Below are 12,968 nucleotides of genomic sequence, written 5' to 3'. Positions count from 1 at the left end.
CCCTGGCGATGGAAGAAGTGACCAAAATAATTCAATGGGCGGAGGATCACTCCTGCCACTTGTCTGCAATCCACATCCCAGGAGTGGAAAATTGGGAAGCGGATTTTCTGAGTCGTCAGACTTTCCATCCGGGGGAGTGGGAACTCCATCCGGAAATCTTTGCCCAAATAACTCAATTATGGGGCATTCCAGACATGGATCTGATGGCGTCTCGTCAGAACTTCAAGGTTCCTTGCTACGGGTCCAGATCCAGGGATCCCAAGGCGACTCTAGTGGATGCACTAGTAGCGCCTTGGACCTTCAACCTAGCTTATGTGTTCCCACCATTTCCTCTCATTCCCAGGCTGGTAGCCAGGATCAGGAGAGGGCTTCGGTGATCTTGATAGCTCCTGCGTGGCCACGCAGGACTTGGTATGCAGACCTGGTGAATATGTCATCGGCTCCACCATGGAAGCTACCTTTGAGACAGGACCTTCTTGTTCAAGGTCCATTCGAACATCCGAATCTGGTCTCCCTCCAACTGACGGCTTGGAGATTGAACGCTTGATTTTATCAAAGCGTGGGTTTTCAGATTCTGTAATAGATACTCTGATTCAGGCTAGAAAGCCTGTAACTAGAAAAATTTACCATAAAATATGGAAAAAATATATCTGTTGGTGTGAATCTAAAGGATTCCCCTGGAACAAGATAAAAATTCCTAAGATTCTATCCTTTCTACAAGAAGGTTTGGAGAAAGGATTATCTGCAAGTTCTCTGAAGGGACAGATCTCTGCTTTATCTGTTTTACTTCACAAACGGCTGGCAGCTGTGCCAGATGTTCAAGCATTTGTTCAGGCTCTGGTTAGAATCAAGCCTGTTTACAGACCTTTGACTCCTCCCTGGAGTCTAAATCTAGTTTTTTCAGTTCTTCAAGGGGTTCCGTTTGAACCCTTACATTCCGTAGATATTAAGTTATTATCTTGGAAAGTTTTGTTTTTGGTTGCAATTTCTTCTGCTAGAAGAGTTTCAGAGTTATCTGCTCTGCAGTGTTCTCCGCCCTATCTGGTGTTCCATGCAGATAAGGTGGTTTTGCGTACTAAGCCTGGTTTTCTTCCGAAAGTTGTTTCCAACAAAAATATTAACCAGGAGATAGTTGTACCTTCTTTGTGTCCGAATCCAGTTTCAAAGAAGGAACGTTTGTTACACAATTTGGACGTAGTCCGTGCTCTAAAATTCTATTTAGAGGCTACTAAAGATTTCAGACAAACATCTTCTTTGTTTGTTGTTTATTCTGGTAAAAGGAGAGGTCAAAAAGCAACTTCTACCTCTCTTTCTTTTTGGCTTAAAAGCATTATCCGATTGGCTTATGAGACTGCCGGGCGGCAGCCTCCTGAAAGAATCACGGCTCACTCCACTAGGGCTGTGGCTTCCACATGGGCCTTCAAGAACGAGGCTTCTGTTGACCAGATATGTAAGGCAGCGACTTGGTCTTCTCTGCACACTTTTGCCAAATTTTACAAATTTGATACTTTTGCTTCTTCGGAGGCTATTTTTGGGAGAAAGGTTTTGCAAGCTGTGGTGCCTTCCGTTTAGGTGACCTGATTTGCTCCCTCCCTTCATCCGTGTCCTAAAGCTTTGGTATTGGTTCCCACATGTAAGGATGACGCCGTGGACCGGACACACCTATGTTGGAGAAAACAGAATTTATGCTTACCTGATAAATTACTTTCTCCAACGGTGTGTCCGGTCCACGGCCCGCCCTGGGTTTTTTTTAATCAGGTCTGATGAATTATTTTCTCTAACTACAGTCACCACGGTATCATATGGTTTCTCCTATGCATATTTCCTCCTGTCCGTCGGTCGAATGACTGGGGTAGGCGGAGCCTAGGAGGGATCATGTGACCAGCTTTGCTGGGCTCTTTGCCATTTCCTGTTGGGGAAGAGAATATCCCACATGTAAGGATGACGCCGTGGACCGGACACACCGTTGGAGAAAGTAATTTATCAGGTAAGCATAAATTCTGTTATCTAGAAGATTGTGGGTACTTTGTTCTATGAAATATTAACATCACAAAATCTACTTCCTAAAAAAAGAAAAAAAAACTATTTTTAAAATCACGACAAGACTTAAAATACATATTATTGCATTATACAATAAACTACATATAAATAAAAATATTGTATATGTACGTATAATGTATCCACATCCCCACAGCTCCTATAGGTTTAATAGTCATTTTTGTTCTTTATTAATGGAGATCACACACATAACGAATATATAGGTGTTCTGTGGAAGTTCAATGGGAGTTCTATGGGAGTAATTTGTATTTTAATGGGGAGACATTGCCATGACTTTCTAATTTTAAAGGGACTTCCTCCATCTTAGCGGCGCCTTTTTAGCTGTAGCCCAGTTTATTTTAAAATATCACCAGACCCACGGATTGTGAGACTGGTAAGGCCAAAAAGATTGCTTTTGCATTCTGTGCACCAAGGATTAACAATGCATTGATCATCACACAATCTACCTATTCAAAGCTACAGACTATGTAAAAATAAACATAGCAAGGTCTGAAAATGTACTGTTTGATAAAATGCTCTAAAGAAAAGCACATAAACCAGATTCTTCAGCTCCCGGCAGTTTGCAATTCTAAGCAATAGATTTTACACTTATCTTGGAATTCTCATCAAAGAACAAAATTGAGTACAATTCCTGACTTTCACTATGAAGCCACTGAACAATCAGACTTTGATAAAAGAAAAAAAACAAACATTTTATTTTTTTATTTTTTAGAGATGCTGCTGTGAACTGTTTGCAGGCACAATGCTGTCCTGGTTTGAAAAATTATATATAACAAACAATTTTATATCCATGCGTATAAAAGTACTTAAGAGATTAACTTAAAAGTACTAGTATTAACTGAATAAGATTGTATTAAATGGTGACGGGAAACAAATGGAATATTCTTTCTTTAAGATTCCAGTCACAGCACTGTGACAGACAAGAATGTTTCAACAAAACAAAAAACGACATTCATTTTGGGCTCTATTCACAAAGCTCCAGTGTTACCCCAGTTTATTTAACCTTATGTGAAAATAGCTGGCTAGTAGAAAAATCTTTAAAAACACCTGTTACTACCAACTTACCCAATCCAGGTTTCTTCACATTTAGGACTAGATTACAAGTGGAGCGCATAATTGTGCTTTAGCGAGCGCAATATTTGCTCTCCACTTGTAATACCAGCGCACGCAAATGTGCGCTGGTATTTGAAGTTGAGTGCAATGCGAAAGCGACCTCGCGTTTGCATTGCATGGAAGCTTTGCGCTCATGAGAGTATGCTTCTAAATGCTCTAGAGTCTAGTCTAATGGGAGCCTCGTTCTGATGCCGATAGACACGGCACATAACCTAGTGCAGCGTTGGGCAGCATGTTAAAAATATATATGTGTATGATTATATACATATATATTTATGTGTTTACATGTGTATATACACATATTAACACATAAATATATATGTATATAAGCATATACATATATATTTCAAGTAATAACACAGTCCCCATAGACTACAATGTAAAGGCACTTTTCAGTGCCGTTTTTTTTTTCTAACACCCCGACATCCGCTTACTTTAACCCTTTATTACTGGTTTGAGCAGTTATTTTAATAAAAAAATCATACACCATACACTTTATTTTGGAGGCAATTTGGGGACATTTTTTTCATTAACAATAGTTCTGATCTATGGTTAAAGGGACAGTATATTATAAAATTGTTTTTCCCTTAATGTGTTTACAATTACTTTTTTTTTTACAAGCTGCAGAGTATAAAATGTATGAGATTTGCTTTTTAAAGGTTTATTTGTGTATATGAAGTAGCTGGTTTTGTGTTTTGAAGCCACAACCTAATAAAATGGGTTGAGCTTCTAGGTATAATCAGATCTCATTACTTTATCACATTTGTATACATACTCCTGCTTATTTATCTTATATCTGTCCATAAACCAATCACCAATACTTGGAGAGAACAATGGAAAATTAACATTGTATTATCTCTTCTATACCCCACTGGGAGTGTAATTTCTTCTGCTGGCTGTGTTAACACAGCTTGACCTTGAGGCCAAAAACTTTCAGGATGGGTGGGGATACCACAGGCTAAATCAACTATTTCAAATGCCAATATAAGGGTAATGGAAATACATTCCAGCAGGCAACGTGGATCATTGGGAACAAATTAAAGGGGAGAAAATTTTTGAGTAAACTGTCCCTTTAATGAACTTGAGCACAAAGTACTACTACTACTTGAGCTTGCGGTAGCATTAACCAGCCACTTGTAATAGCTGGTTATTTAAAATGCGCCCTTTATCAACTGATTTGCAAATTCAGCCATAAACAACAAATCACAAGCTGCCTTTATAGTGACATTTATCAAATGCTGGTGTCAATTTTTATTTAGGCAGGAAGAATCAATTAAATACAATTTTCATATTGTAAACACATTCTGGTGATTAATAGACTGCAATGCAATAATCATATTACCTTTAAAATGTAATGATAGTGTATATACAATAATATATATATGTGTATATATATATATATATATATATATATATACTGTATGTATATATATTTTATATACCTTTTGGCTGGGTGCTGGTTCTTAAAGGGATACTAACCCCTCATTTTTTCTTTCATGATTCAGATAGAGCATACCATTTTAAGCAACTTTCTAATTTACTCCTATTATCATTTTTTCTTTGTTCTCATGTTATCTTGATTTGAAAAAGCAGTAATAAAAGGTTAGGAGCCGGCCCATTTTTTAGTTCAGCACCTTGGTAGAGCTGCTGATTGGTTTGCTACATTTAGCCACAAATCAGCAAGTGCTACCCATGTGCTGAACAAAAAATGTTCTGGCTCTAAAGCTTACAGTACTGCTTTTTCAAATCAAGATAGCATGAGAACAAAGAAAAAATGATAATAGGAGTAAATTAGAAAGGTGCTTAAAATCTCATGCTCAATCTGAATCATGAAATAAAAAAATTGGGTTTAGTATCCCTTTAAGTCCATTTACAGATATTAAATTAATTTGCAGGGTTTACAGTTGGTAATTTGTTTGAAATGAGGAAATGTTTTATCAGAATATGTGAAATTCTTTGTCAAGCTGCCCCTTTGGGAAATCAGAATTTTGTGTAATTTTAAAACGTGTAATATTTGAAAGGTTAGATATTTCATATCTACTAATTTTCTTTATACACTGCTCAAAAAAATAAAGGGAACACTTAACCAACACAATGTAACTCCAAGTCAATCACACTTCTGTGAAATCAAACTGTCCACTTAGGAAGCAACACTGAGTGACAATCCATGTCACATGCTGTTGTGCAAATGGGATAGACAACAGGTGGAAATTATAGGCAATTAGCAAGACACCCCCAATAAAGGAGTAGTTCTGCAGGTGGTGACCACAGACCACTTCTCAGTTCCTATGCTTTCTGGCTGATGTTATGGTCACTTTTGAATGCTGGCTGTGCTTTCACTCTAGTGGTAGCATGAGACGGAGTCTACAACCCACACAAGTGGCTCAGGTAGTGCAGCTCATCCAGGATGGCACATCAATACGAGCTGTGGCAAGAAGGATTGCTGTGTCTGTCAGCGTAGTGTCCAGAGCATGGAGGCGCTACCAGGAGACAGGCCAGTACATCAGGAGACGTGGAGGAGGCCATAGGAGGGCAACAACCCAGCAGCAGGACCGCTACCTCCGCCTTTGTGCAAGGAGGAACAGAAGGAGCACTGCCAGAGGCCTGCAAAATGACCTCAAGCAGGCCACAAATGTGCATGTGTCTGCTCAAACAGTCAGAAACAGACTCCATGAGGGGGGTATGAGGGCCCGACGTCCACAGGTGGGGGTTGTGCTTACAGCCCAACACCGTGCAAGACGTTTGGCATTTGCCAGAGAACACCAAGATTGGCAAATTCGCCACTGGCGCCCTGTGCTCTTCACAGATGAAAGCAGGGGCACACTGAGCACATTTGACAGACGTGACAGTCTGGAGATGCCGTGGAAAACGTTCTGCTGCCTGCAACATCCTCCAGCATGGCCGGTTTGGCAGTAGGTCAGTAATGGTGTGGGGTGGCATTTCTTTGAGGGGCCGAACAGCCCTCCATGTGCTCTCCAGAGGTAGCCTGACTGCCATTAGGTATCGAGATGAGATCCTCAGACCCCTTGTGAGACCATATGCTGGTGCAGTTGGCCCTGGGTTCCTCCTAATGCAAGACAATACTAGACCTCATGTGGCTGGAGTGTGTCAGCAGTTCCTGCAAGACGAAGGCATTGATGCTATGGACTGGCCCACCCGTTCCCCAGACCTGAATCCAATTGAGCACATCTGGGACATCATGTCTCGCTCCATCCACCAACTTCACTTTGCACCACAGACTGTCCAGGAGTTGGTGGATGCTTTAGTCCAGGTCTGGGAGGAGATCCCTCAGGAGACCATCCGCCACCTCATCAGGAGCATGCACAAGCGTTGTAGGGAGGTCATACAGGCACGTGGAGGCCACACACACTACTGAGCCTCATTTTGACTTGTTTTAAGGACATTACATCAAAGTTGGATCTGCCTGTAGTGTGTTTTTCCACTTTAATTTTGAGTGTGACTCCAAATCCAGACCTCCATGGGTTAAAAAATTTGATTTCCATTTTTTAATTTTTGTGTGATTTTATTGTCAGCACATTCAACTATGTAAAGAACAAAGTATTTAATTAGAATATTTAATTCATTCAGATCTAGGATGTGTTATTTTAGTGTTCCCTTTATTTTTTTGAGCAGTGTACATTACAAGATTTGCACACTAGCAAACATAATACATTGTCTCTGTTTTTATTAAACAGTATTAGTATAGAATCACAAAATTTATGTTTTGGGAAGGTGAAATAATGCTAAACTAAAAGGGGAGTTTAAACTATTTAGGATATAATATCTCACATTCTGCCATTTATTAAAGAAAATCACACAAATTGTACTTTTTTTTGCAGTTCATATTGTGGTGTAGTCCCATATTACGAGATTTCTCTAAAATAAGGTTATTTTCTAAAAATACATAGTCTACTGAAAAAACTGTATCATTTGTGAGGGTGCAGAAAACAAGTTGAAATTTATGTGTAAATGCAATGAGGGTCAAAACACTAAAAACAATTCCTGCCAGGGTTGTGAAATGAATTAGCAGTGAAAGTGTTAAAGGGAAATGAAACCCAACTTTTTTTTTCTTTCATGATTCAGATAGAGAATGCAATTTGAATCAACTTTTTTAATCTGAACCAAAAATGGGCTGGCTCCTTAGTTTACATTCCTGCTTTTCCAAATAAAGATACCAAGAGAATGAAGAAAAATTGATAATAGGAGTAAATTAGAAAGTTGCTTAAAATTACATGCTCTATCTGAATCATGAAAGAAAACAATTGGGTTTTATATCCCTTTAAAGTTGATTAATTTTAAAGGGACAGTCTACAATAGAATTTTTATTGTTTTAAAAGCTAGCTAATCCCTTTATTACCCATTCCCCAGTTTTGCATAACCAACACAGTTCTATTAATATACTTTTTACCTCTGTGATTACCTTGTATATAAGCATCTTCTGACAGCCCCCTGATCACATGACTGTGACTATTTAAAATCTGTTGAGTTGCATTTAGTACTGTGTTGTGCTAACTCTTAAATAACTTCCCGGGCGTGAACACGTTGTCATCTATATGGCCTACATGAACTAGCAGTCTCCTGTGAAAAGCAAATAAAAAAGCATGCGATTAAGAGACTGTCTATAGAGCCTCTGAAACAGGCAGACATTTAAATGTTATAAAGTATATTAATCTAACAATGTTGGTTGTGAAAAGCTGGGGAATGGGTAGTTAAGGCATTATCTATCTTTTTAAACAATAAAAAATTTTGTGTAGACTGTCCCTTTAAGGTTGGTTTTATGTATGTATTTATTTATTTTTTTAAGATAGCAAAACTTCACTGTTCCCTATCCATACTGTTTTCTCAACTTTTTCACATAGATTAAAAACCAATCAAGTGTGGATTGTGTCCTCTGGATGACGTTGTTTCTGCTGTATTATTTCTGCTATATAACCATGCATTGCATTAATCAATACTGGTATTTTTACAAAGTTCTTTGGTTGATGGAAATAAAAATAGATGTGAAATTATTCTGCGGAGTTTTTAACATTGTTGATTTTTTTTTATAGGAAGGAACTGGTTGATCCCTCAGGCTTATCCCAAGAACAATTAAAGGAAATTCCTTACATGAAAATAGAGTAAGTTAACTAAGGCTGATCCTATGTTTCTGCAAGTATAATGTACTTATCACGCGGCAGTTATTTGTAGACTTTATCTCTTGTACCATCTACCCATCAAGCTGGATGAAGCAGGTGGTACTTATTTTATGGGTTGATTTTTCGTAAAAAAAAAATAGCTATGTTTCAATAAACATTTGTATGTTTAAAATGTGTATATAAAAACATATAGGGGGCATATCTAACAATGTGCTAGCGGACATGATACGAAGTAGAGTACATCGCTGCCCTTCGATACATTTATCATTTTATCAATTGCACCAGCAGTTCTTGTGAACTGCTGGTGCAATGCCGCCCCCTGCAGATTCGAGGCCAATCGGCCGCTAGCATGGGGTGTCAATCAACCCGATCGTATTCAATCGTGTTAATTTCTGTACGCTGCCTCAGAGTAGGCGGACAAGTTTTGGAGCAGCGGTCTTTAGACCGCTTCTCCATTAATTCTTGATAAATTCTGTTTCCGGCGAGCCTTAAGGTCCGCCAGAAACAAGGGGCATATACGAAGCTGGATAAATATGCCCCATTCTGTATCATCTGCCACACCAGAAGAACTGAACTGCACTGCAAGTTTCATATTGTATTTTACATTAAATTAGATGAGTAGCTTTTCAGCTGTGTTTCAAGATTTAAATGTGCATAACTGCTAGTATGAAATAGAGAATTGTAAGCTATTATATCCCTAAGTGTAGCTAAGGAAGATGTCATTTCTCATCTGCTGCGAGAGGCTTATCATGTATTTGAAAAAGATAAGTTTTAACTGCTTTTCGCTTACTGAGATTGTTCCGAGAGCACATAAAACCATAAAACCAGGATGAGTCACCCATTATCAGCTGTATTAGACAATAATGCTAAAATGATATTCAGTGAGTTACAAATAAATTATTTAGGGGGGAAAAAAACGTTTTAAAAGTGCAATGGGAAGAAGAACTTGAGAATTAAAGCAGCCATCCTCAAGAGGAAGAACCATATTACTCCCTAATCATATTGACATTATTTTTCCAGTATCTATTAGAGTGGGCTAAATTAACTCTACAGTTTGTTATCAGTTCTTATGTTGCTCAAAATACGCAAACCGCTCTCTCAAGCCTAACCCGCTATTTCCTATGTTATTTTACTGAGACTAAAGAATGGATACGCTTAGTAAATTGCCTGTATTAAATAACATAGGAATTGATGAGACTACAGCAAGTAAACTTCTTTATAAAGCACTTTATGACTATATGGCGTAGTAGGAAGAAAGTGATTTATTAAGTTTTACAGATGCTTAAAAGGATGAAATAGCGGAGGGGTTGTTCACAATCTATCATTTGATAATTATCGCTATGTTAATGGATGCAGATAAGCTCTTTTCAATATTACAATCAAAATGAGCCTTTTTTATTGCTTATTGGCAGCTCTTTTTACGTTATTGTTTCTGTAAGAAATGGCCCTATACATAGAGTGTCATTATAATGAAAAAATGACATGTTCCAATTTGTTAGAACATGTAATATTAGCAAACGGGGTTAAACACATTGTTAAATTATTGCTCTGGAGCAAAATAACTGCTGACAGCTAACAGATATTGGTGCTGACCCAATCACCAGTGGTAATTGCGCAGCTGATATACTTATATCATGAGGAATAATGATATAAAGGTTATTAACATCTAGGGTGACCCACAGGTCACCCTCCAGAGGTGTAATTTCCTTTAACAATTTCAAAAGCTCATTGGAGTCCAGAAGAAAGTCCTTGCTCTCCTGTACTTCCAGTTGTAACAAGAAATCTAAGTATTGAGTCATTGGCTGAAGTAATGAATCCAGTTAGAGCTCTGTACCTATTATATAAATACATGTATTTATATAATAGGTACAGAGCTCTAACTGGTTTTGATTATTAATTTATCTTATCCAGACATTGTTGCAACTTGATTTATGATACGATACAGGCCTGTGTCATAGCTAATAGAGATTGGTTCCTTGTTTTTACTATGTATATAATTGTTTGTTTGCATGTTTTTGCTTTATGCAGAACATAAATGGGCTGACTCCGTTGTATGATATGTTTTGTCAGTCAAATAAATTGTTAAATATACCTCATATGTGTGCTGTTTTTATTCCCTTTCTTTTGTAGGGGATTATTGTATTCCCTAAATTTTCTCTCTCTTTTTTTATAAATATATATTATTTGTTTGAGGGAAGCACCGTGAGGTAAATAAAAGTGGTATATACTACTCTCTCTATTTTACTATCTGTAATTTAAATGACCATATTGGACTCAAAGCAAACAGTCAGTTTAGTGTACATTTTACTTCCCATTACTGTAAGAGGGCAGGCACGTACTTGACTATCTAATTAAATTACTGCATTTCAAACAACATGTCTTGGCTTTAATGCATAGTAAATTGTACATGGTTAGTAATTATCTATCAAGCTAAATATCATATGTTTTGTTTTTTTATTACACAGGACTCAAGGTGACCCGATCCGTATCAGACACTCCCACTCACCCCGCAGCTTCCGCCAGTACCGCCGATCCCAGGGTTCCGATGGAGAGAGATCAGTCCTATCAGAAGTCAAGTACGTTTTATATATATTTTTTTTTTCTTAACAAGGAAAGACTCAGTAGAAAGTGGAAGTGTCCTCAGCAATGTTCGTTTATTTAAGCTTCCTTTTAATAAGCATGAATGATAAATTAATTTGATATATGAAATGAATACAAAAACAATTAACACATTTTTATGTTTCAAAATACGTTGATAAACAAAAAGTAGAACAAATAACAAGTCTTAAAAGCTGTTAATTAATGAAACAAAGATACAACTTGATAATAAAATAGTATACAGTAATAATTTATGCAACAATCTAAGCCCATTCTCAATTTTAGAAAGGTCCATATAGTTAAAAAAAAGAAAAAAAAGAATTAAACATATAGTGAAAATAATATGGGCTCAGTAAAAAAATTGATGTTTCCAATGAGAAATGTTTTCCAATGTTAACACTAAGTGAGATGTTCTAAACAAATGGTCTTTCCCTTGCTGTACAGATGACGCAATCTTGCTTCTATAGGAAAGTATAGGTCTTGCTACCTTAAAACATTCAGAATACTTTGGTAATGAATTTGAATGTCAGATAATCTACAATATATGCAAACTCATTTACAAACGGCTAGATTACGAGTTTGGCATTAGCCTTAAAAATCAGCGTTGGCCGGTCCTAACGCTGCTTTTTAACGCCTGCTGGTATTATGAGTCTTGAAGGTACAGGTGTACCGCTCACTTTTTTGGCCAGACTCAGATATACCGCAAATCCACTTACGTCAATTGCGTATCCTATATTTTCAATGGGACTTGCATAGTGCCGGTATTACGAGTCTGACCAAAAGTGAGCGGTAAACACTCTCCTGTCAAGCCTGGTACCGCATTTTAAAGTCAGTAGTTAAGAGTTTTACACTACAACGCTGTGCTAAAGTGCTAAAAAGTGCTAAAAAGTACACTAACACCCATAAACTACCTATTAACCCCTAAACCGAGGCCCCCCCACATCGCAAACACTAAAATAAATGTTTTAACCCCTAATCTGCCGAACCGGACATCGCCACCACTATAATAAATATATAAACCCCTAAACCGCCGCACTCCTGCCTCACAAACATTAGTTAAATATTATTAACCTTTAATCTGCCGGACCTAACATCGCCACCATCTACCTACATTTATTAACCCCTAATCTGCTGCCCCAACGTCGCCGCCACTATAATAAAGTTATTAACCCTTAAACCTAAGTCTAACCCTTAAATATAATTTAAATAAATCTAAATAAAATTACTACAATGAACTAAATTATTCCTATTTAAAACTAAATACTTACCTATAAAATAAACCCTAAGCTAGCTACAATATAACTAATAGTTACATTGTAGCTAGCTTAGGGTTTATTTTTATTTACTTTGTATTTATTTTAGCTATGTACAATAGTTATTAAATAGTTATTAACTTTTTAATAACTACCTAGTTAAAATAAATACAAAAGTACCTGTAAAATGAAACCTAACCTAAGTTACAATTACACCTAACACTACACTATAATTAAATTAATTACCTAAATTAAATACAATTAATTGCAATTAACTAAAATTAACTAAAGTACAAAACCCCCTCACTAAATTACAGAAAATAATAAAATAATTACAAGATCCAATCAGCCAATAGGATTGAGCTGGCATTCTATTGGCTGATTGGAACAGCCAATAGAATGTGAGCTCAATCCTATTGGCTGATTGCATCAGCCAATAGGATTTTTCCTACCTTAATTCCGATTGGCTGATAGAATTCTATCAGCCAATCGGATTTGAAGGGACACCATCTTGGATGACGTCACTTAAAGGAAACTTCATTCGTTGGGTAGTCGTCGGCCGAGAAGGATGCTCCGCGTTGGATGTCTTGAAGATGGACCCGCTCCACGCCGGATGGATGAAGATAGAAGATGCCGTCTGGATGAAGACTTCTGCCCGTCTGGAGGACCACTTCTGCCCGGTTGGATGAAGACTTCTCCCAGCTTCGTTGAGGACTTCGGCCCGGTTGGGTGAAGACATCTCACAGTAGGATGATCTTCAGGGGGTTAGTGTTAGGTTTTTTTAAGGGGGGATTGGGTGGGTTTTAGAGTA

At 37.6% G+C, this 12,968-nt stretch overlaps 1 protein-coding gene across 2 annotated transcripts in view; it reads left to right on the top strand.

The window, feature by feature from the left end:
- The window catches only part of EPB41L4A (erythrocyte membrane protein band 4.1 like 4A), a 635,814-nt gene that overhangs the window by 608,038 nt on the left and 14,808 nt on the right, over nucleotides 1-12,968 (top strand). For both annotated transcript variants that reach the window (XM_053701541.1, XM_053701542.1), the window contains exons 20-21: nucleotides 8,220-8,288; nucleotides 10,772-10,882. In XM_053701541.1, coding sequence (XP_053557516.1) covers nucleotides 8,220-8,288; nucleotides 10,772-10,882 — 180 coding nt within the window. The remainder of the gene's footprint in view (nucleotides 1-8,219; nucleotides 8,289-10,771; nucleotides 10,883-12,968) is intronic.

Source organism: Bombina bombina, chromosome 2, assembly GCF_027579735.1.
Source record: "Bombina bombina isolate aBomBom1 chromosome 2, aBomBom1.pri, whole genome shotgun sequence".
In the NCBI taxonomy this organism is placed as follows: Eukaryota; Metazoa; Chordata; class Amphibia; order Anura; family Bombinatoridae; genus Bombina; species Bombina bombina.
The sequence above is the reverse complement of the archived record's forward strand: the minus strand, read 5'-3'. Positions and strand labels throughout refer to the sequence as shown.